Genomic DNA, 26,195 nt, shown 5'->3' on the forward strand with positions numbered 1-26,195 from the left:
TATCTCAGAACAGCTGGGGTGAATAAATTAACATATTAAGATTGGAAAAAGTAGAAACTAATAGTGATATGTGTATTCTGAGAAAAATATGACGAAAATAAAATGTTTGGACTTCTTGACTCTGAAGTGAGTAGGCACAATAAAAGTATCAATGTTAGTGTGGACAGACGGAATAGTAATTCAGTCAGCACCTTTGTTGTTCCTCTGTGTCCTATTATCTATCCCATCCATTTGCAAATGTTAGACAAGTGAATCAAGTCTCTGAGAAAATTCTCTTACACACAGAACTTGAGAAACAGAGCCAAATATGGTTTTGATTTGAGGACACAATTCAAAGGGTCCATTATGTTGAACATAATCTCAAACTATTTTTGAGACAGTCAAAGGAGCTGTGATAAGAACAGCTAAAACAGCAGCTGCATTGTGTTGATAGAGCTCTAAAGAAGTTCCAATGTATGCTTTTAATCTCACCCTCTTTATATGAAGATTATCTCATTAGATGTCGTTTCTGCTTCTACTCTCCTCTTTTTTACTCTAAACTGATAGACAAGAGTTCAGGCTTCAACAATATTTTCATTGTTAAAGCCTCACTGATTCTCTAAACCACGTGGCGCCTGCCTTTGATAGTAGAGATGAAAATAATATTGAAGCTATCTCAACAATGATAGCATGGAATGAAACTTCACTATACATACAGTATATCCCAAGCCCAATTTCACCATCCATATCATCACCCAGGGAGCAGACTGACATCCATCATCCAGGTGCTAAAAGGGCAAGTAGCCACATAAAACAAAAAAATGTATATTCTTCTCCTGGTGCTTATTACCACTACTATTACTAACACCTAAAAACAACACTATGTATTTTTTTTCTTACCTCCCACTTTTCCTCTGACTTAGTGTCACTATTGATGTTGGACTCCATTCAACAGCACCTACACACGGAGCTACAGATCGGACTCCAGCTATGCTTTGCCTGAGCAGAGCAAAACACAGCTTGAAGAAACTAAATCACAATCGAGAGTTTGACATAGCTGACCTGCCACTGTGAATGACCTGAAATTGGTTGTGGGGCTTTCTTTAGTTTAAGATTCCTGCTTTAAATATGTGCTCTGTACTCTGGGTTAAATGTAAAGGAAGAAATGCCATAGACGTATAGCCAGAGGTTGTCACACATAGGTTATTATTTAAAAAAAGGTTTAAAGACAAAAACACTTTGAAAAAGCAACATTTTGTCCCATTCACTTGTACTGAATCTTCAAGATATACTTAGAAATAACTGTCACAGTATAAACTCAGTGAATTAAACTGCCCATGCCTGGCTGCTGCTGCTCACCTTTCTGCTTGTGCGTCCTTAAATTGCCATAAAATGCAATTTTCTCCTCTGCTCCTGAGGCAGTACTGTAATAGCAGTTGAGCAGTGCATTTATCAGTAAAGGTGATGATTCTTCTAGGGGGTCAAAGCCAGATGGAGCCCCAAAAGACTAATGGGTGTTTTTGGATTCCTGTGGTATTACTGTATGTGACCTGATGTCATATGCTGCCCAGAGACCATAGCAGTGAGTGGTCCTGGTCTGGCTATGAAAAGGCCCCATCAGCTGCCCAATCTGAAATAACCGTTGGACAGATTCTTTGAATACCCCAGAAGTATATCACTATAGCCATCATGACTGCCATAACTAGAGGTTTAGTCAGAGACACTTATGACTGCTCTTTGAGTGAGACCTCAAAGTAATCAAATTATCATAATCGTTATATATTTTCCTTAAAACATAAGAAAGAGTAGGGGCGGTGGAAAGTGGAAATGTGGTGGCCAAACTACCCACTAAGCTTGGAAATTTTATTAAACCTTTTATCTCTCCTTGTTCTTTTTTTACTTACAAAGAGCAATGTACAAAACATTTAGGCTAGACAGTGTAGCCCAACAACACAAACAGAGGGGCAACTCTTCACCAGCAAAATTATTGAGCTGATCGTGTCACATCAATTTCAATTAAGACTCCCAGTTTAACTTATCTAAATCATATTAACATTTTAAGTGTATCATCTTCGGTTTTTCTCTTTAGATTTGGCTTCACCTCCAGTATTAAGCAAATAGCGTATTAAACTAAGGTGTAAAAACAAGCAGGCTTTAGCTGTTATTTCAACATGTCTGAAACATTTTTCAGCATTTTCTATCTTATGCTTCTGTTTATGTTCATCTGCTTTGCAAGTTGTCAACATTAGTTAGACTCAAAACTGTAATGTTTAAGTAGATTATAGAGTTGTAGTTATAAAGTTATGTTGTAGTTATATTTTAAATACTTGCAAATGTTAAAAGGTAAACCTAAGTGGATTTAATAAACGCTGAATAGAATTTGAGTTAGCTGCTTTGGTTTCAGAGTTATGGTAACAAGCTGGCCCACTGGGTCATGGTCATGGCTTACTGAAACACTTCAATAGAACGGAGAAATCATTAAAGTTATTAGTAACACTTTTCTACTATGAAAGTAAATGGCTGCTGTAAAAGAGGCCTATTGATCAGCTGATGAGCCAAGGTTGCATGAAATAAACAAACGATAGCAGATAAGCTGGTGCAAGCATGAATTGATTGCTGTAAGTCTTGAGAATTCTAAAGGATGAGATCCTAAAGGTTTTTACTAAATGACATAGGAAGAATATTTATATGAAGGTGAACTGGGCTTAAGAGGCAAGTGTTATATTGTTAATGGTCCCAGAGCTCCTCGTAGCATCTGTGTTTTCCATGAGATGGATATTAACATTCACAGCTTAATATCAGCATAGCCGTAGAGGTGACTAAATAAAAAGATGAAATGTGAATATTACTCCCACGAGAAACACAGATCAAACTAAATGCAAGAGTGGGTCATAAAAAGAGCATTAAGCTGCCTGCACGATGGATGATGATATGATATCGTCCATCGGCACAACTCTATAGCCTACTTTACAGACGACCAGTCCATGCATTGTACTTACTGTCAAACCTACTTGTTTTCAGAAAATGCAAACAATTTGTTCATTAGAGGAACAACTAACCTTAAATTAGAGGTAAAAAAGACCTTGAGTCTCATAGCAAGTGCACTGCCATACAGCTGGCAAAAATGGGCTCCAGGAGCAGGAGTGTGGTAATAAAGGCTTTCATTTTTTTTCCACCTCACTTTTAACTTGCTTATTATAATAAAATATTTGTATTGATACAGAGCAATGTATTGAAGCAATTCAAAATATGCAAGAGCACTTTTATAAATTTGAATTCCGTAAAAAGTGTCTGGTAAAATTGGGCATCCACCACCCTGTCTGCAGTTATCAATCAAATGGGATGGAAAATATGATATTTCTTTATGATTTGCCCCAAAGTGCAATGCAAATTTATTCCACTTTAAGACCCAGTTACACCAACATATAAAACGTCAAAATTGCATGGTGAAATCGTTTATTTTTCTTTACTGAATTTGATTCACAGACAAGGGGCGAAGTGAACCTGCATGAATATTTCAGGTTCAATTTCAGGAAGCGCCACGTTCTTTGAGTGAATAGATAGCCCAAAATGGAACAAGCTATCATACCTAACATAACGTACGTTGTTTTTGATTGACCATTAGCGAACTTAACATTAATGAGCTTGCTAGCTTAACTTCCAGTTAGCAAGCTAACCTGCTGTCCCCCTTTATTAACTCTTTATTGAGTGAATTTACTTACAATCCCAAAAACAAAATGGAAGTGAATGAAATGTACAATACAGAGAAAATACAGTTAAGCTAACTGTTGTTGACAGACTGTAGATGTAACGTTACATTAGCGGGAGTTAAATAACGTTAACGTTAGCTTACCTAGCAATAGTTCACCAGCTAGCAAGCTAGCTAGCCCCGCAGTGCTCGATACACATTACCAAGGCTCGAAACCACTAATTTCACGAGTTAGAGACGTTTGTGTAAAAAGCATTTAATAGCTTACCTAATGAACAGTCTTCTCCAAAAAAGCCTTCTTCACAGATGCACTGGCCGTCCACACACTGGCCATTACCAATGCAGTCATTGGGACACTTCTGGACACTGCAATCCTCGCCGGTGAAGTGCGGGAAACACACACATTTTCCATCCACGCATTGTCCCTTGTCGTTGCAGTTGTCTGGACACATCAGCTGGCTGCAATCCTCTCCTGTGTAGCCCTGGTGGCACACACACTTTCCATCCACACATCGGCCGTTGTCATTGCACTCGTCAGGGCAGGAGGACACTGAGCAATCTGGGCCTTCCCATCCTGGGTTACAGAGGCAGCTGCAGGTGTCGGGCTGGTAGGTACCATAGCCACTGCAGCTCTTGTCCACTCCTTGAGGAAGAGAAGGGTGAACAAGGTGTTTTTGGATACCTTTTACAATCTGTAGATTTGTCTTAAATAGTAGGCCTTTAGGATAAAGTCAATGACTCCAATAAAATATGCTGGATGTAAAATAGGATTGCTTGCCGCCAAGCGCAAACTCCTCTTTCCACTTTATTACCCTATGAATTGTGGGTCAGCTAGGTTGTGGCACAGCTTACCTGCAGCCCCACCACTTCCACAGCATCCCTGAGTACACTGGGTCTTTAGGTAGTTGACTTCTTCTTCCAGCCCGTTGACTCTGTACAAGAGTGACTTGAAACTTTCTGATTCCGCACAGTCACACGTTGGTGTCAGCAGCCTGATGTTATGTCTGAAGATGATGTCGTTCTCTCCATTCGTAGTGGTCTCTGTCTGCAGACCTACGAAATATGAGAAAGATTCAACCTTTTCATTTCTAGATGTATTGCCATGGGTCACATAAAAGGGTGAACCATATATTTTACAGCAATGTGCACCTGTAAAAATACTGCTAATCGCTAAAATACTGTATGGCCAATACCAAACTACATTAATAATACATAATGATCTTCCCAATGAAATACATGACATTGTGTATATCTCTGTGTTGAAAATTACAAAAACTTTTTTCACTCTGGTTCTTTGCAGATTTTCATCCAATATTCTGAGCTTTCTGCATACACATTCTCATGCACCACTCAATTTCCTTCTTTAACTGTTCTCAGTTGCATTATCTCTCCTTCTAATTCTCATTTTTGTGTATGACCTGTTTCGTCCTGAGTTGGCAGACGTTCAAGTTTACAACTGGAGCTTCCTGGGATGTCGATTTTGTAGACGTGGCTAAAGGTGACTCCCTGCTCTGGGGCTGAGGGGTCCGGGTGATTGGTGGCCGAGCCAAAGGGTGACACAGTGCAGATTAGGACCAGCGGGCACAGGGCCCGCCACAGGAGTCTTGTGGTCATGGCTAGAGGAAAATTTTAAAGACAGGTTGAATTTTCTGAGCCACCAGAAAGCACAAGGCTTTTTCAAGTGTAACTAATAATGCAATAATAATAATAATGATTTTTTGGAACTTGTAACTGGACAGAATCTCTGAGCATAAACAGCACTGACTGGAAGGTAATCCTTTAAAACTGTGATAACTCAATGAAAGTAGGGACTGGCCCCTTCCAATCTAATAAAAAAGATTATCATATGTTTCCATGAAATAGTAGAAAGGGAAGATGGGTAGTTTGTGGTTTGAACAGCAGTTATTATTCCAGGATTAAAAAAAAACACAGCAAAATTGTGGTTGACGGTAAACTAAGCTGGGCAAAAGAACTGCTCACCTCATGAGCACATTTCCCTAAAGGAAGGCTTATTTATTCAGATAAAGTTGTTTTTACTTTACACATCAGAAACATCAATAGGAACAAAACTAAACTCACTCTTGACTGTTTGGCAAATCAAATTCACTTTCAGATTCACAACTTCTCATATGGAGATGAAATAAATATCCCATCTGTTTTTTTTTTGTGTGACTTCATACATTTTGTAGAGATTGTAGAGATCTTTGGCATCAACTAACCGACTACCGAAACTGTAGATGTTTGTCGTCACGGCTGACTGGACCTGAGTCTCAGGGTTGGAAGAGGGTCACGCTTGTACTTTCCAGTCAGTTTTATGGGTTTAGCGCTGAGGACAGAATTACAGTCTGGACAATGCATAAGTTACATTACTTTCATTGGGGAACGCTGCTGTCTAATCTTAGGAAACCTGAACCATTGTGTCACTGGGGTGTGTGTGTGCGTTGTGCTCTCATTCCTCAGTATGGCAGCAGAAAGTGAGCAGTCATCACTTTGCCAGAGATCGTTTTGCCCTAAACCATAAATTGTGCTCAGTCAGGCGTTTCAGAGCTTCAGAAAGTTGTCCTCAGTGATGATGTCATTGTGTCTAATGACAGTGATGTAATGTGAACTTAAAACCTAGCAGCAGCAAGCGGCTTCCCCAAGAAGCCAAATTACATGCTTTCAAAATAGTACGCCTGTTAAAACTTTCCGAAGGTCTGTTTTGGGACTTTGGTCTGAATTTAACATTCTGGTGTAAAAGTTTGAATTGTGGCAGAAAAAACTTCTGATCTAAGTGTGCTGAACTTGTGTGGTCTATGGAAACAAACCCTCTAATAGGGTGGCTAAAAAGAAAGCCCACTACTAAAATGTTGTGGTCCCGGCTGTGATGCTTGACAGCTGGAAACGGCATACAGTAGTGAACAAGCTGAAATAAATATGGTGGATTTGTTTGAAAGCACACAGGATTATTCAATCGTATATGTATGCTTTGTAGAACCCCAACGTAAAACAACTGTAAACAATAAGGCACACATATAGCCTACTGTATATAACCTTAGAAGACAGAAACAGGAAAGAGAAACAATGTTATTCCAGATGTTATTAACATGGTGATAAAATACTTATTTTTGAGCAGATGAATTAAATACTTTTGTAATTAAGTGAATTTAGTCTGATGTGCTAAGGTAAAACTTTGAAAAGTAGAAATTGACCGAAATCCAAAAAATGTCCTCGTTGATCATCGAAGGCTAAAACAGATGGAAAAGTAATGTGCAGAGAGAGACACCGATTTTAAAAATGCCACTGGACACAGTAGTTTTCGCCAGAACATTAAAATGTCAACAAGTGGATCTAAACCTGCCAAAACCATTAACAGAGATTCTGAGTATGTGAGAATACCTGATCTTTTGAGTGTGCAAATGTTTTTTTCTCCACACAAGGTGGAAAGTTACTTCACTTACTCAATTGGACACAGTTTGTATTCAGTAAAATTATCATTGGCTAATGAATCCTCTCTCTGGTGAATTACATAGGTTGCAACTCAAGAAGTTCTGTGATTCAAAAGTCTTAAGTCCTTTAAATAGACATGTAATTACCACGACCCATTTCTAACTTGTCCAAACTCAATACAGCTGACCTTGTTTGGTATTTTTAACTGTGTATTTGATGTGTACTTTTCTGCTGATGAAAAGATTGAGGTCGGAGACTGGTGCCTGTGCAAGAAATCCAAGAAATGACATCACTGGGAAATTGCTTTTCTGACCCTACATGTGGTGGCCAAAACTTGCGGTGGGTGTTTTATCAATATCCAAGACTTTGGAGGGCAAACCAGAGATGAGGTAAAAGAGACATTAAGAGAAGGAGATGGAGAGAGACAAATGGAAAGAGGGGAATAGAGATGAGAAAACTGTAACGTGAGAGAGATTAAGTAAGTGAAAGAGAGTGAATAGGTGAGAGGGAATGATGGAGAGACTGTGTTTGAGTCAGTGACAGTCGAGCAGTTAGCCACATTACAGACAGTATACTATAGCCATGTGGAATGGCACTGAGCACTGACGCACAGCGATGCTTAACAAGCATGTTTATAGCTCCCTGTCAAGGTTTCTATTTGATGCTTGCCTTTTTCAGGCCCTTTTCTTATTTTTCTTGGAGACGATAGCACTGTGACCTTCCAAGCATAGCAAAGGGCCGCTACTGAGTGCTAAGTATGTCCTGGTGTGGAAAAGAGAGACGGATGGAGGGATTGATGGAGAGAGGAAATGGGGAATAGAGAAGGAAGTGGGGCAATCAAATTTGAAAGTTACTGCGAGAGAGATAGATGATGGCTGGGTGATCCAGATAAATGAATTGCAGATAAATGTATGTATAGATACATAGATACATAGATGGGTAGATAGATAGATAGATAGATAGATAGATAGATAGATAGATAGATAGATAGATAGATAGATAGATAGATGAATGCATAAATAAATGTATGGATGGAGTGATAATGTGTAAAAGATTGATAATAAATCAATGAATGGGTGGACAGATGGAGGCCAAATTGAATGTATAAATATATGGATACATAAATTAAGAGAATGATTGATGAATATGTAGATAGATGGATGAGTTGAATGAATAAATGGATGGCCGGTGGGAAGGATATATGGATTAATACTTTAAGAGATCGATGGATGGAAGAATTAGAGGAAGTAAGGGTACATGGGTCACTGGGTTAATGTGCGATGGATGGATGGATGAATTAGCGGAAGGGTGGATGGACGGATGGATGGATCAGAGGAAAGATGGATGGCTGGGTTAACGGCTGGATGGATGGATGGTATGAGCTACATCCTCTAGTATATTATGCATTCTATAGGCTTCTTGGAGATATATTAGACCAATTTTATCGGCCGGCCGAGACATCGGGCAGATATTTGCATTTTTTCGTGTATCGGCATGGCCGATACGCGGCTGCTTCGTTCGCTGATAGATTTCACCCAGAATTATTAACAGACAGGTGTCCACAGGCAGCTCTGTGTTGCTGGAGACGCTGCCGTTCACATGCAGACCATGCACTGCCCCCGCCACAGTTTGTGATGAACTGATTATATCTGTCCTTTAATATGTCAGCAAGCAATGCATCATCAAGGCTGCGTACCCATCCATTTGATGAAAATTGCACATATAATTTGGGTGATATGGATGTAAGATGATTGCAGAAGTGACACTGATCTGTGTTTTTGGTTATTATTTTTAAAGAAATAGCAGAGCAGAGTCTGAAAAAAAATCCTGTGTGGCAGGGGTTACATTTTTATGATGTAAATTGAGGGAGCAAAAGCAGTATCATCTGCAAATGCCATCTGCAAGAAAATCGGTTGAGGCTGATGAAAAAACTAAAAAATCCATATTGGTCGATCCCTAATATTAAAGGTTGAAGGGGAGCAGATGGTGTTTGGACAGCGAAATGACGTTAAAGATTAGGTACCACTGAATAAAATACTGGATGAATGCAGCATGAATTGACTGTCATGACACAGCAGGACAGAAGGTTTTTGCTCAATTATTATGAAAACGGAAGGCATTAACTGGATGTTGTCCGATGGAGCAGTAACATAAGATGTTAAAGTCTGGTTTGGCGTCAGTGTCATGATCTAAAAACAATTGAGTGTCATTTGTCACTCCAAGTCAACATGCAAAAGACTAAAGCCGGAAAAAGAATTGCTTCAGTCCAAAGGGAGTTCTCACTCAGCACATGGGCCGTCCAGACAGCATTTCAACCTGGCTTCCAAACCCTTTCAAGTCAAATTCAACATGTCCATAAAGACATTTAAAAATTCCTCCCTGACAATAACTTCTCTGTGTCAAAGTAGAGCTACGTCAATGGGCCTGTAAAATGTTTGTTGACTACCTAGGATGTGTGTTCAGTGTTTTATATGGGAGAAAGAAGCCCATCTGTGTACAGTATTCATGGGAAACCTGTCATTTATAGCTTACAGACGAGGGGGGGGGGGGGATTGCCTCCACATGTAACAACAGCAATTTAATTACAGAGAGACAATGCTGTCTGCACACATTTCACTTATTGACAAGCTGTAATTGTGTTGGTGTGTGTTTCTAAAATTCTCTGTATTCTCTCAGAGATCTGGAAACAGTAAATGCACTCAACACTCGGTTGAGATAAACAGGGAATGGAGGGAATGATCATTAGTCAAAGATAAACAGCTGTGGAAAAAAAAACTTACATTGGGAATACATTAACGCACAGAGAGAAATAGGCAGAAGAAGACTTGGTCAGTCTGGTCCCATTTGCCCTTTCCTCTCTAGGGAGTCATTAAGCCTCAGACAAAAGGCTGACTGTTTCGCCAGGTTTCAACTCAAGACAAATCTCATTGGACAAAAACCAACAGGCCTGAGGATGAGAAGAAGGGATGGTTTGAAATGAGGAGCAGCTAGGCCGAGACTTTACGTGCCGGTTACAAACGATCCTTTCCCTTCCTCTTTTCATTCCTCTGCAGCAGCTTGCAAACAGAACGGGGAAACTAAAATGAATAAAACAAAGCTGAAAGCAATTATCGTCTGAGAGCAGAGCTCATATCTTCACAGTTTTGTCTGCCTCCCGCTGCCTTGCAGACCACAAGTAGCTCTCGATAAGGCCCTTGCTTTGTCAGAACCACAGAGGCCCCCATGCCCCTTAGTGGGGCTGTTAGATGAAAACTTAACCAGAGACAGAGATATGTTTTTGAAATAATAAAAACGTGTTTAGAGTAGCTTTCACGTACCCCGGGGCCATTTTCAATCAGTTAAAGTAAATGAAAAAACTGGAGCTGTGGGGTTTTCATGAAAATAGTCTCTCTCTCTCTCTCTCTCTCTCTCTCTCTCTCTCTCTCTCTCTCTCTCTCTCTCTGTAGCCCTCTCTCTATCATTTTGCATGGCTGAGGGCCCACATCTGTAGCTCATTTTTGCGAGGGCTTCTGTGTATTCCCTGAGCCAGCACAGTAGCATTAAAGGTAAATCTACTGGATCGGCACTCCTGTGAGAACATCTATCACCCCGGCTCATAGTTATTATAAATATTCATGTTATAATCATAGAGGAAAATTAGTGCTGGCAGCTTTGTTGACAGACAATATAGGATTATCTACAATGTGTAACTGGATATACAAATCGTAAATAACTGTTGGTTTATGCAAGATTTCCTGAACATTTATAATTATTTTCAAACCAGATTTAAACTGATCTAAATTTCCAAATGTTTTTTAGCGTTCCTAACTAATAATTTAAAGTTTTTAAAATACCCATTTGTATTTTAGTATATATGATCTTAGTAGTCTACATGAGTCATTCAGCAAACACACTATTAAAAGGAAGTGAAGGAAGTATTATTATTATTTATTGGAGAATGTATTACCAATGCATTAACAGGTAGTGGTGCTTTAATGTTGTAGTTGGTTGAGGTTTGGCAAATTTAACGTGTTTTACACTGTTGGGTAGTTTAGATAGATAAATAGATAGATAGATAGGAAGATAGATAGATAGATAGATAGATAGATAGATAGATAGATAGATAAATAGATAGATAGATAGATAGATAGATAGATAGATAGATAGATAGATATTTATTGATCCCAAGAAAAATGGGAAATTACGGTGTCACAGAAGCAAAATCAGTCACACAGCACAGAATATAAATATAAATGAGACTTTAATCCACAACATAACATGTTTTATGAAATAGTTTTGTATTTTGTGAAGTAATTAGTAACTAAAGCTGTTAAATAAATGTAGCGGAGTAAAAAGTACAATATGTGGAAGAGAATTATAAAGCAGCATTAAAAAAAAAGATCAAGTAAAGGTACGTCAAATTTATACTTAAGTGCAGTACTTGAGTATATGTACTTAGTTACTTTTCAATACACCACAGAACAATATGTAGCGCTTTCAATGGTTTTTGTGAATGCAGATAAACATGTCACACATTTTAAAGCTCACATCATTTCATTCAGTGTCTCCATCACATATCAATATTCATCACTGACCAAGAGTTCAACCCAAACTAACATAAGAACAGCTTCAGTCCCTGGACACTGATACATTCCAGGTGTCAAGTTAACTTTAGACTGTCATGTAACTAACGGCAGATATGGACCTATCACTCATGTGTTCAAAGCCTGGTAGATATAGAAAAAAAGAGGTGAGGCATGGGATGGAGAGACAAAGGGAGAGTGATAGATGGATGGAGATGGGAGAGAATGAAAAGCTGAGTAATAACTGAGACAGAATATGTAATGTCAAATAAAAAGATAAATAGAGAGAAGGGAAGAAAACATTTAATTGGTCCTTTTGGGAAAATTAAACAAGAGCGCTTTCCTAGCACAACAAAATGAACTTTTAATTAACAAACGTCTGCAACGTTTTTTATTTTTATTTTATTTACTGTACATTGAACTGAACAACCTACCAACACAAATTGTCACGCACCTACAGGTTAATTGGACTAATAACTAAATCCTTCAATTATGAGACATATTGAGGACAGTACAAATTAAGTCCCTTGCTTAAATCACTGAGAAAGACAAAAGGAAAATGTTGCCTTACCCTTGAGGGTTTTCTTTAACTTTCTCCTCCTCTGCTCTCTTTCTTTCTCTTTTCTCTGAAGGACTGAAGCGTCACCAAGTCTCTCCTTCTGCCACCTGTTGACAGGCCCAGGCCAATGATTCAAAGACTTCCACGCTGCCAGTGACTTTTGCTCTCGCCCTCCCTCTTCTATTGCTAAAATCTCTCCCAAATGCCTACAGGCCAATGGGCAGTTAGTCTGGGAGTGTCTCCTCTCCTCTGATAGAATGAAAAAGGAGAGGGAAAAGAGAAGTAGTGAGATAATGAGGAGCATTTACTCTTCTTGCCTCTTACCTTGCTTCTTTATTGTAACACTTGAATAACATTGTTTTGTAATCATTTCAAGCTTTCCCCCCTGTTTTATGTTTGGTTACTGTAGCAGAGGAGGTTGAAATGAATGTATTTAGCAGAAGTATAGGGTCTTAAACACAGTCACTGGATAAATGTTGGATTCAAAGGAGCAAGACTTGAGCCAAGGAAAACGCAGAGTCTGCTTAGGATGGAGGGAACCATTGGGGGGTTATATTTGACAAAATACATTTTTAAAATCTGCATGGGAAAACACTTAAAATAAAGGGCAAATTGGATTAAAAAATGACATGGCTAAAGCAGCACTTTCCTTCTGGAATAAAACCTTCCGGGGGTGTGGGTGTTTAAAAGAAGGGGATAATTATCATAAGATTCCTTTGGAGCAATTATTGCTTGGTCGGATGAATGGCAGTGAGAAACCAAAAACTCTTAATTTGATTTAATATTTACGTACTATTCTCTCCAAAGTACAGGCCAAAGCTGTGGGGATGCACGGCAGGCAAAGTCTTTTTAGCCGAGAGAAAAACCACAAGCGTCTTGATCCAAAATCCCCTCAGACTGCATTTTATGGTCACTTATAAGCTCGCAAAGAACCAATATTCTGTTTCAGTTTGGTTTTCTGTTAAGCATCCATACACTCAAATTTGAAATCATGCAGGTGGCTAAATACATGCATATAAACAGAGAACACGCATCAGCATGCATCGTCATGACCATCACCAAAGACCCCAGGTGTCAAGGTTGGCAATACTTTACACTGACAGCGGCTGTTTGCTTCTAAATATAAAAGGTTTCGGATTTCTGTGCAAACAGAAGTGAAACTGGAGCTGAAGCTAAGGGGCCATGTACAGTACAAATGCTGCTTTATTTAGTATATTTGCCTGTTGAAAAAAAAAAAAAGAAGAAGCAAAAAGATCAAGGATTATATTGCTTGCACTGAGAGACAACATAACTCTTGAAAGATAACATCTGTCATTCTGCTAAAGTGTCTGCAGTGTTTCTAGAAGCAAACTGCTTATTGGACCAAGGGAAGAGATGAATGAATCACCGGATGCTCCATAATAACACACTCATTACAGAGGGTTTAAACATCCTCTAAAAGTAAGAGAGTAAAAGATGTAACCCTGGTGCATGTAATGGTTTGCCTCAGATTTGGTGCTGCTGCAGCAGAGCTTTCTACCTATCCTACTGACGTCCATGATCAGAGAGCTAGGAAACAAGGGCACTTTCAATTATGCTATGCTGAGAGAATACAGACTACAAAGATGAATTAAGTTGAGGTGTTGAATTTTCATTTCATCTAGCGATTCTTCTTCTTTTGAATAAGTACAAAGCTATTTCCCATTAGAAAGATGATTGTGGAGCTGTATTCATTAACTTTGACGGACTGGAGGGTGCAATCAACTGGAATCAGATTTTTTATGAAAGAAAGAGAAGAAGAAAGGTAGACGACTGATCTGATATCCCCATTCTTTTAGCCTCAAAAACATTTTACTTCACTGAATTGGATGGAAATCAATGACTGAAATGTACCGTCATATGGCTTTGCATTACGTGAAAACTGCTTTCATGTCTGTCTGAGGTCCATAGACCTCCCACAGAGACTTTGAATGGGAGTCACAATGTACATTAACAGCAGTATGCAGTGTTTCTATGACAACACTATGACATCTAGTACTACTTCTACTATAACTAATACTACTACTAATACTACTACTACAGCTGGTAGGCAGCAAGAGTTTGCATGTCTGGAATGTGTGCATGTCGGTTTCATGGTCGGCATGTCTTTTTGCCAGTACTGGTGTCCTTCATGTCTGTGTGTGAGATCAGAGATGGGAGCAGACTGTCACTTGCATGAGGTCAGCTTCAAATGTGTAGACCCAATTACTGTCTCTTTTTGATTTGGACAAAGGCAAACTGATTCCAAACCAGCACAGAGGAACGCAATAACACGCACGCATGCTCCCACACACAAGCATTTAGTGTTAATTTCAGCCGACAACTTGTCCACAAATGTTTTTACTAATTTTGGGAACATTCGGTATCTTAAAAGATCTTTTTACCTCGGCCCTTTGTGGATTAGTAGAGAGGATTGACCAATCGCAACCTTAAAAAAAAATCCTTCTTTTCCCCTTTCTTGTGGAATTACAACTTCACCGACTGTAGTTTAATAGTTACTCTGCATGAAATGATACAAATAAAAATGTAGGTTGTCTTCAATCCTCAATCCCTTTACTAATACTATATCAATCCAACTCTTTATCTCTTAAGGCATACCTATCCGTTCATCTCTCCTCCCTCATTCCGACTTGATAAATGTGTTCATCATTGCTACAAGACAAGATTATTTAATGTCAGCGAACATAAAGGGTACACAGAGTGTCAAATCGGCACATTGAACTTCAGTCATACACTCGTCTGTTGCTACAACATGTTGGCGGGAGGTGATGACATTTAAAATACTTCATGGGACAATGGAAAACTACATCATGCATGTTAATAACCCTTTAGGGAAACGGGACTGTTTCCCATTGTTCTTGTTTTCAGCCCATGTCTGGAAACGTACCCCACGTTAGCAGCAGATGTAACAGAGCTCCCACAGAACTCCCAGCGGGTTGAATTTTATATTATGTTTTCTTTGACTTGATGCATGTCTGTTCCCTCCCGCTGAACTCTTAGAAGTGCCCACACACATTCAATTTTCCTTCAAGTTATTGCGTTTCTTTTTCTGCCAGACCAGTAGGTGACAATATCAAAATGCAAACCATGACAAGCTTAATTAAAGGTCAACCCACATGCTGTACATCTGGTCTACCTCCATTGATCTGGCCTGTACCTAATAAGCAGGGTGTTGTGTTCAACCATCTTCATCTGTCAGTTTATTTTTACTGTCTTTTGCCAGCTTGGAGTCCTCATTAAAACAAAGTAATAACTATCTGCATGTGAGACAGAGTTGGATCTGCTTCCTCTCCCCTGTAATTCTTTCCTCTAAAGTTTAAATACTTTAACTTAGCATCTGCAGCCTATCATACTCTTTGTGATGGATAAGGCTACCTTATTTTATTATTATGCACTTGCTGTTTCATGCTGGATAGAAAACATCTCCATATAAATTAACACTTTCAGTAAGAAAACTTTTGGTAATAGATACTGACAGATTTTCAGTGCACAAATTTAGGAGAATGTCTGGAAATTACTGGTGTGCTGACAATGACAACAACCCTTTATTATGATAAATCCCCTTGGTTCTTGTGATGACAGTGGAAAATATTGGCTCAGACAACACTTTTCTGAGTACTTTTCAATTATGTTGGGATCTGGTTAGCAGGATTGGTCGTGGCATGTGGTTTACATTTTTTCTCATGTTATTTAGTGAACTCAGTAAATACAAAGCCATGCTGGATGTACACCAAAAGCCTTCAGTAGCCTGTAAACTGCAGATAGCTTGTCATAGCTGTTGTCTTTAGGCATTGCTGCTAGCTGCTTGCTATGCTACAGTTTAGGAAGCATCCTGCAATGGCGAGTTAAGACTTTGTGGTAGGGGAACAATAGTTACAAGGTTGCTGGAAACCATCGTTAAAACATGCCACATTCTTTCCTATGAGGCTACAAGGAGAGCAACATCAATAGTTACAACAAAACTAATAGCTTCACTTTAATTGTACAACCTCATTATAGAAGGGCAATGCTGTTTTCAAATTACTTCCACAGCTTCTCGGTCATTTTTGTTGAGTAAATGTATTCGTGTAATAACATTTACAGTGCATTCCTGTCTCAGTCATCATGAGCTCCAATAAAAAAAACTCAGATCAGACTGTTAATATTCTCAAATGACGGTGCAGTGATTATGATACAATTTATGAAGCGATGAGTATTGCTGACACACCTTGATCTTCCCTCCCAACATGTTCTCTTCAGCACGATTTGAAATTGAGTTTAAATGCTTGCTACATAAAGGAAGTAATTTATTGTCCACTCCTCTCCGCCTGCTACAGATCTTTGCTATCTTCTTGTTTTTCCTTCCAGCTAGGATAAATAGCAGCCCTCCTGATGCTCATATATTTTTAGTGACATCAACCATGTGTGAGAACTTGCAAGCATTGTTTACAAAAGGAATTTTAGCTGCCTAATGTCCTGCCGAGGACATTAGGCAGGACATAGGCAAAAAATATGAGCATATGAGCATTACCGGCTACGCCAAAGATGCCATTAACAAAGATAACAACTGCATTATTTATTACTGTGTGCCATTTATTACAAATGTGTGTTATCATTACAAACTTTACCTTAATGTTAATATCTCAAAACTCTTTATTTAGTTCTCTTTGGCAGAACCTATTGCGATAAGCGGTAAAAGCAGGTGTGTTTTTGGATCTGACTTTTTATTAGAGGGGAGAGAGAGGGGAAAGACCTGCAGCAAGGAACCGGAAGGACAGGGCCTTTGTAAACGCTCAACCAGGCGAGCTACGCCAGAGAGCCAAACATGTTGTCTGTGTGACGTCAGTTAGTTGTGAGTTGAAGGTATCGGGTTGGCTCCGCCTACCCTCTCCGACAGACCAACCAGTGCTGGGTGATAGAAAACGTCACCAACTGTGCGCCGCTTCTGATTCTTTTTTCCAGCAAATGTCGCCCCTGACACCCAGTTCATTAAACTGCAAATGCAAGGGCTTTCATCACTGAGCCATAGTGTCAACCACCATTGTGTTAACTCGGTCAGACGTTTGGTAATATTACAAACTACTTTAAATAAATACGTTTTCAGCTTTTTCTTACACATATCTACAGTTGTACAGCAAGGTGCCGCAGCACCTGCATCTGTCACACATAAAATTGAATCGCTGCAGATTATTATGTAAGTTACACATTTGAAAATTAGAAAACCTATTACAATTTTCAAATAGACATTATTGGTCTGAAAAAAGTGTTGTCATAGCCTATTGATACATTTCTGAGTCTGGTGTTAGTTCTCAGGAGTACTTCAACATTTTGAGAAAAACACTTTTGCTTTTTTGCTTTGATAAGATGATAGATACTTCTCTCATGTCTGTATGGTAGATAAGAAGCTACAGTCTGTTATCTTAGCACCCAAACTGGAAACTCTTCAAAGGTACTGTAACACAATTTTAATGGCATCAACTATACAAACACCAACTACTGAATGTCTGCAGTATCTGTGCTCAAAGAACCACTTTGAGTAACTTAAACATGAACCCTCATTGAATCTTTTTAAGTAAACACACACAAAGCACATTAACCCTACTCTTTGAACCACATGTTATATTTAATCACTCACAGGCTAACTGTGGTAAGGGGAACTGAACATTACTGATTGCATGTTTCCTTGTGGATCTGGATACTGATGATTGAGATTTGATCTGAAAGTGAGCTGCACTATAAGGGGCTTTGTGCAAAATTGGGAACTGACAGACGGATCCATAGCCGCCGCAGATATCCAACACATGAAATATGTTTAAAGGCTAAATGTCTGGCTTGTCTCGTCTAGATTAACACAGCATTATTTATTATTGTGGTAAAAACTCTCATTCCCGTCTAAACATTTAGGAATAGGGACAACGTGATTTATCTTTGTTTACGTGGAAATGACAAGATCAGATCAGTGGAAACTGGGCCAAAGCTGGCGTCAATGCTACATTCTGCATGTTTACACTTGTGAAATGTCTTGAAGGCTGTCTTTATTTTGTACCGGTGTAAGCTGAACGTGTGTGACCTTGGTGGAGAGCAGATCAGATTGGAGGATGTAATGTAGATAAAGCCTAAGTTATTTAGGGAAAACAAACTAATGCCATGTGGAGGTTTGATGAATGTATTTCAAAGCCCTTGTGTGTGTGTGTTTGGCTTTCTTTGATGCCTACTACACTGTGCACGTACACTACACTTGTGGGTACACATAAGCACATGCATACACACACACGCACATGCACACGCACATGCACGCACACACACACACACACGTACACACACACAGATTATATGCATGTTCAAAAAATGATGCGCTGCTGCCCTGTCACCAGTTGACTTTAATGAAAACCGCAGTTCAGTTTTTCATTGTTTGTTTGTCAGCCACGCAGTACAAAAAAGACAATACACACTGTGTGTGCAGAAATTGTTCGTCTATGCCGTGATTATCTGCTAATGTTGTACTCAACACATCTGGCTTTCAGACTTTCAAAGATTATTTTTAATGATTTTGTTGAACAGCATATGGTAAAGACCAAAAAAGAAATGATATGAAACAACAGCTGTGGTCTTTACTTAGACCTGTAGCGTCATTACAGCACACATCTGCTTTAGATCAGATGTGTGAACTTTAAAAACGCACATATATATTTGTTCTCTCAATTTTTCACACGGAAAAATGAACTACGGTGAAGAATGAAGCCACTTATTTAGGCATTTCAATACAGTACAATTCACAAAATGAGACAAACCTGCCATCACAATGATAATGAATGAGTCCTTCAATTCATGTGCAGGGAGTCTGTGCAAGCACATTAATTAGTCAATGAATTAATTGGAACAGACAAGACAAGTCAAGCAGCAGTCTGACGGATGAGATGGTGTCAACAGCTGTTTCAAAGCTGCCTTCCTGCCTGGGCTGATGTGAATACCAGTCCTCAGGCTCGGGTCATCCTGTCTTTGGCGCCGTGTGGAGACCTGACCCCCCCCCCCGGTCCACCGGCTTACATAACCCAGCAACGCTACTGCTTTTGTTTTTTTATCTCAGTGACTCACCAAGGTTTTTTTGTTTGTTTTTTATTATTTCAATTTTAGGGTCTATATAACATAATATTACTGGAATTACAAAGCATAGAAACGTAACATGGTTTATTTTTGCCTCAGAGAACAGAGACAGTGTGAGAATTTCAAAAGAGACAAGCTCGTGCAGTTGAAGCTGCATAACTTCCTGTCACTCCCATTTGTGGCTGATGCTCGCTTTACAGCGTCAATGGAACAAATAGGCCCGCTTCTATAATGGTAACTACCCATGGAATTAAGATTTCCAAAAGAATGAAATGAATAATCCTAACAATTTATCACAGAATTACTGCTGCATTTGTGACAAATACACACAAACAAATGATCCCCTCTGTGTGAGATATCTGATTTTGGCTGACACTAAAACAAAGACAACCTTTGCCAAGACCTTGAGGGTCTCCACAGGAAACTTGATGTACTCGATTACAAGTGGAGTGACAGTGACAAATAACACACTATTCATGTCATCTTGTTCTTTTATGGAGAGCTCTAAATAACATACACAAACATGAAAAAGTGAGGCCAATGATTTAACACAAACTCTGACAAAAAGGAAATTATTTCAGCTTTGTAAAATGGCACCAGGAGTTACCCTTCACCTGATTCTCTTAGGTCAAGAAAGATTTGTTTTCAAAGCTTGCGGCCTACACTTCCTCAAGCACTGGTGGTCCTGTAACTAAGTATAATCACAGATGTGTCTACCACCCCCCACCTCTCTTTCTGTTTCTTTCTTATTCTCTCTACACTCCAAAGTCACTGATCTCATTCAGATCTCATCTTAAAGTACTTCTGTTCTTCTGCTTGACAATGACACCAACACCTAGATATAAAATCAAGGGAATAATATGTTGTGGCTTTTACACATATGTCTTTACTTCCTCTGAAATGGGCAAAAACAGAAGTGGTGAAAACACAAACCAGCTAATGTTTTTCTTCATGAGGTTATGCATCAAACGTTTTATTTACAAAGTGGAGAAGCTATGAATCTGGGAGGAAGAGTGGTTGGTTTTTAGAAAATCCTCCTCTCACTGGGGCATAATCAGAAGGGACTCCTCATTCTTCCTTGACCCAAAAGACTCAGTTCCAAGTCTTACAATGTTGTGATTGATAACATTAGGTTGGTAATATGTCTGCCAGAAAATGATAAAACAGATGCTATGAGGCAATCATGCATACGACTGATGGCCACAATATTCCACTTTAAAATCTAACGTGTTTGATAGACACGGTTTCCCAAATGTTAAAAATGAATGATACTTTGTATTTCTGCATTTTGGAAAACATCATAAATTATAAAGAAAAGGTTTAAACGTCAGACTAATTCATCAAATGGTTTTATTATTGCAGTCTGGGAAAATAGGTATTCTTAAATCCAAAACACCAACACACTTTGCCGTTATGAAACCCGTATGACCTCTTAGAAACAGTTCATTGTAAATTTTGACTTTGCAAATTTTGCATTAGTGATGACCAAGTAAATAAATAACACATGATGGTTAGTTATGTTTTTGTCATCTGCTTATAAGTTTCACATGGCATTGGTAAATGCATTGGTATGAGCAAGAGAATGATTTACTCATTGCCCTTGTGCAAGTTTTGTATTTCATTAAAAATACATTTTAAGACATGACATGTTAAGAAATGATATATGTTATGGTTCTACTCTAAGATTGTAAAGTATTAATTAGTACATATTAGTTACTTAAATCACAATACAAATTGTGAGTTGACCTGATGATATTAATCATTTGGATCCATTAATGAGGGAACCTCTTATACCAGGCAGAACAGCCCTAGCTCTAGGAAAGCCCCTGGGACCTTTGCACATGTGGACTTGTACGCAGTGAACTAAAGAGGGTTTTCTTTGAAAGCTGTGAGAGGTCTGTAATCGTGTGGGATTCTCCGCCGTAAAATGTATGTGTGAATTTATTAAGGAGTTGAGCTTGCATGTCTTCCATAAATTAGACCAAGCTCTCTCTTTCCTATTCTTTCTCTCTCTCCTCTGGGAAGCTAGACATGCATCGGATCTAGAAAGCAGAGACGTCCGAGTCAGTTAGGTCACGGCCTCCCATTAAAGGAGTTGTATCTGCTTCACTGATTACTACGAGGAGAAGGAGTTCCCATGTTGCCGTGTCAGTGAAGGTATCATCATGGCTTAAGACTGCTCATTCAGCGCCTGTAACCTAATGGCAATGTGTTAGATGCAGTTTTAAAAATCAAGACATTAAGAGTAGACATATTTCAATGTAACATTAAATTGAAACACTGCACATAGTGTGTTTAGTTATGAATTGCTGGAGAGCCTACAATATCTTTTTCTCTCCTAATTGTGCTGACTCCGTTTCTCCTAAGGTACACTTGTACAGGGTTTAAACACGGTTGCATGATTGAAAGAGTTTTCCATGTTTAAAAAATCCAGTCTGAATGGTTAGCTATGTCAATGATTTATTAAATCACCTTTAAATACTGTAACATGTGCTTGCTTCTTTTCATTTGGCAAAAAGGTTTTTCAGAGACGTCCGCAATAAAACAGTGGTCCAGTTGAAGGCTTGAAAAACTGTGGCTCCGCTTGTGAAGTTTACAACATCTCGAGGACAGAGAGAGTTATTTATTTTACCCAGCGAGAGCAATACAGGAAATGTCTCACGGTTATGTTTTTTTCCTCTTTGCACCAAGTACTGTATGCATTTGATCATGGTCGCATAGAAAGAGTGGAATATTTCAAATGGACTGTAATCACTAAACCACATCTGTATAGACTGCTGTGTCAAGACATAACACTTTCTTGACATTAAGTGCCGATAATGTGCTTGGCTTAGATAAAAATAGGCACACTCTGAACTAAAGTACTGATTATTGTGAGAAAAAGAATAAACATATTTTGTAGATTGATCCAACATGAATACAATCGGCTCATTTACAATATTTAACGGTTTGTCTGTCAACAAGTCAGAAGTTCCCCTTTAAACAATAACACATCTAAATAATTTGTCCCAACCAGCAGATTAAAAAAGGTACAAAAAAAATGTTGGTCAGTGTAGGAATGATAACTGTATTATCGTCAATTTACATTCATGAAAATATGCAAATATTTGCTTGTCTTAGACATTATGACTTGGTTATATATATATTTTTTTAATAATATCAGGATCATTGCCAGGCTTAAAAGATTAGGTAGTCCAAAGGTTTTTAAAAAGGCATGACACATGTTTTATGTGCCAACTTCAGTCCCATTATGGCCCTATATAATATTATGTTATGGTATAGAAATATAAGAGGCTAAAGATGTATTCACTCAAAACTGGTTATAAATATTTGATCTCCCTGAGGAATACATGTGATGTGATGCTATAATCTGGCCTTTAACCGTCCAAAGTGACATCCAATTCCCTCCCAGATGCCAAAGTTATGTTTTGTAGTTTTGTAGTTTTATTAATACATACATACATCACTACTTTTTTGCCCCTGGCTGGTACAATAATTACGTGGGCATGATTTATGTTCACAGGATGGTCATGTTGTGCAGCGTTAGGTCCAGAGAGAGAAAGCCCACCCAGCAGCTTGTTTATTGCTCACAAGTTGAATTGTATTTCCAATGATGTCATCCTGAACAGAGGTGGCAGACGGTCACGTTTACCCTGCAGTTTGTTGACATGTGTGTGTCTTTATTTCACATTACTGCTCATGCACAGCAGGAGTCATGTAAGAATAAAAATAATCAAAATATGCCACTTTCCCTCCCTCTGAAATCAAAATGATGTCAAACGCTCCCAAACAACCAAATAGATTGAAAACACAACACCCTGTCACAATGGTGTGTTCAGCCACAAGGCCCTTGTGTACTAGATTCATCTTGTTTAGGATGGGATGCCAGAATGCCTAAACCTTACTGGAAACAGAGAGCTTTCCTATGAGCCTAACCTTTGAGACTCCTAACATGCTTTCATTTTGATACAGTATGTACAATATGAACATTCATTTGATTAGGCAGTTAAGGTCAGTATAAATCTAATTCATGATACATTTCAAGTTTGTACTTCTATACTAAAACGGGACCAATGCACATGGCACTAGCTCAGTCCGTTGGGACGTAGCTTGGGAACAGGAGGGACGTCAGGTCAAGGCCCCCGTCCACCAATGTGTGCATCACGTGTGGACTGGTAGCTGGAGAGGTGCAAGATCACATCCCTGGACACTGCTGAAGTTCCCTTGAGCAAGCCACTGAAAACCCAACTGCTTTGACATATCTCCATCGATGCATGTGAATAGGTCCTGTATTTTGGCCCTGTGTGTAATTTGTATAATGACAGTGAAAACATTTCAAATCCCCTGGCGGCTTAATAAAGTATGTCTTCTTCTTTAATAGTCTTAGCCTCAGTTACATCATTTGGACGGTTCACTGCACTGCTGTCATTTTTATGGATGAGGCCACTTGCCTGCTGTGTCCCTGAGTAATCTTAACCTATCTCAGAATCAGATCAGGTTTCTATTGCATGGCTTTATTTCCAAATCTCCCAAGCATTTGCTATGATCCACCCTGAGGTCTTGATCCCCTGCTCGGCATGAAACTGCATCGCTGTTAAGACACCAGTCTACATGACAACTTTATATTCAATTGCTTCTTTAAAGCCAGCTGACGAGACTGCACTGTGGTTCTACTGTCATTTGTGTTGTCCGCTCATAATGTAAAAGGTCCGATCTCAAGGATTTCCTTCAATGCTCTTTTTCCATTGGTCCTTTAAAACAAAGCCCTCAAGTATACACACACATTTCTGATAGCCGATGTCATTGAATTCAGTTTTAACCCCATTAAGCCTATTCTTTACACTGTCAAAAAGTAACACTGCAGAGCTGTTCATATTGAGTAAACTGGGGATAAATAGAGCTACATACTTCTTCCTCAGACTTTGAAACATTACTACGTAAAGCATTAAATTACTTGGAACGGGAGCTATGTGGTGTGCGGTTCTATTTGTTTTTCCAGAAATATTTTTTCTGTTACATGTAACACTTGAAATGATAAAGGCACCTTGTTCAAAGAAGCATTGGTGACACTTAAAAATACAGTTCCAGTTAGTGATGCTAGTTGCTTATACCACATGTTCTTATTGTTGTCCCATTTTGTCTTTGTTTTGTTTAATGCAGGTGACCAGCGTGATTATCATGCATATGTTTGCTTAAGTACAGGTACTCCATTCTGCATGTGCCAGTTTTGAACATACTCCTTCGGCAGAAAGGTGATTTCTTCAACCAACACAAAGACCTGAAAACCTGGCATTTATCATACATTTTACAATACATAGAAATGCAGAAGGTCACATTTCAAAACCTCTCAAGCCTTTGACATCTCTTTGCTATGAAGGTAGAATAAATTACAGAGGGAATGATTTTGCCTTCCCGGTGATCTTGGAACAGCCACGTCAGGGGTTTGACCGATAATGCAAATCCAACTGAGGGCCACAAACAGTTAAACTATATGCTGCTGTCAAATGACAATGCTGCTCAAAAACTGAACAAAAACCTTTTTCTTGCTTTGACAACCATCTAGTTGCACAATGCAGGAATATGAAAAGCTTTCTAACTGAAAATATAAAAGACAGTTGAACATTCTGATCCCACGTTATTTCATGTAACAATAAATGTATTTTAATACTTTTCAGTGTTGGACTGGTGCTATATATTTTTTATCAGGTTTAGAAACACCACTATCTGTTATATATGCTACGTAGATGCACTTTGCCTACTGTGATTTTTCATTTAATTTCAAGGTCTATTGGCAGGAAATTGTCACTTTATGAGTTTTTTTTAACATAACCATGAGTTCCCCCAGCCTGCATATGGTTCCTCAGTTGCTAGAAAGAGTGAAAGATGTAAATCGAGCCCTGGGTATCCTGCTCTGCCTTTGAGAAAATGAAAGCTCTGATGGGCCGAGCTGAAATGTTGCCCCTTATGACATCATAAGTGGCAAGGTTACCTCCCCTTTCTCTGCTTTGGCCACCTAGAGGATTTGGCCCACCCATTAGAGAGAAATATCATGGTTTTCAAATGAGCAAAGTGGTAGTTGGTGAAGGCAACACCCCCACCCTCCACCTTGCTCCCCCTCTCTCCTGCTCAAAAGCTACAGACTCAGAAATGGCACGTCCTGTGGAAAGCTCATTGTGGTACTGGCTCTAGTGGCTTTAATTCTGCACCGAGGCTGATTTCAGGAAATAGAATTCAGATATGGTATTAGGGGCCACTAAGGTCTATACAAAAGAATCCAAAGAGCACCATGTCATAGGACCTTTACGCCGGTACAGATTTTCCAGCCTGCTCCATAATGTTGCTCTTTATAGAGGAAGCACTGCCTGCAGTTTGTCATGTGTTAATATTTAGCCAAGAACGCATCAGCTCAAGGCTCCAAAATAATGGGGATTGCTTGCGAAAACTTTAATGGAGTCAGGAGCAATTGTTAAATTGTTTCTATAAAAAATGTTTAGGACAATGCCCCGCTGAACCATATGTTGAAAGAAGACCAACCTATACTGTTTTATATGTGTATGCACTTCCTTAAAACACACAATTTAAATTATTATTGGTGTCAGGTGAGAAAATATGTGTCTGGGTTTCAGCTGATTGAAGAATAGGATTTCAGTCAGACATAAGGTTTAGATTCAGCATCTAAAAGACCCCACTTCTTTTGGTGGTCAGTGAGATTATGAGCTTAAACTCACGCAACGACACTGCCACCTGTAGGCTACTACAAGGATCTAAAGCGGCTAACATGGGGCTCCTGTTGGTCAAGTCAAGCGAACTAGTCTCGCATTGCCAATCGAAACTGCAAAAGGGCACAATAAAAGTG

The 26,195-nt window shown here is 39.0% G+C and overlaps 1 protein-coding gene across 6 annotated transcripts in view; it reads right to left on the reverse strand.

Annotated features, from left to right (window-relative positions):
* Positions 1-16,590, reverse strand: part of tnn (tenascin N) — a 49,580-nt gene extending 32,990 nt beyond the window's left edge. For 4 of the 6 annotated variants that reach the window (XM_034888013.1, XM_034888012.1, XM_034888014.1 and 1 more), the window contains exons 1-4: positions 12,251-12,430; positions 5,107-5,304; positions 4,541-4,741; positions 3,957-4,331 (exon numbers count right to left, since the gene is read on the reverse strand). In XM_034888013.1, the coding sequence (XP_034743904.1) occupies positions 3,957-4,331; positions 4,541-4,741; positions 5,107-5,302 (772 nt within the window). In that variant the 5' untranslated portion in view covers positions 5,303-5,304; positions 12,251-12,430. Of the gene's footprint in view, positions 1-3,956; positions 4,332-4,540; positions 4,742-5,106; positions 5,305-12,250; positions 12,431-16,463 lie in introns of those variants that run through there. The other 2 variants (XM_034888011.1, XM_034888009.1) reach the window with 2 other exon arrangements.
* Between the last annotated feature and the right edge of the window lie 9,605 nt (positions 16,591-26,195).

The sequence above is a fragment of the Etheostoma cragini genome, chromosome 12 (genome assembly GCF_013103735.1).
Source record: "Etheostoma cragini isolate CJK2018 chromosome 12, CSU_Ecrag_1.0, whole genome shotgun sequence".
In the NCBI taxonomy this organism is placed as follows: Eukaryota; Metazoa; Chordata; class Actinopteri; order Perciformes; family Percidae; genus Etheostoma; species Etheostoma cragini.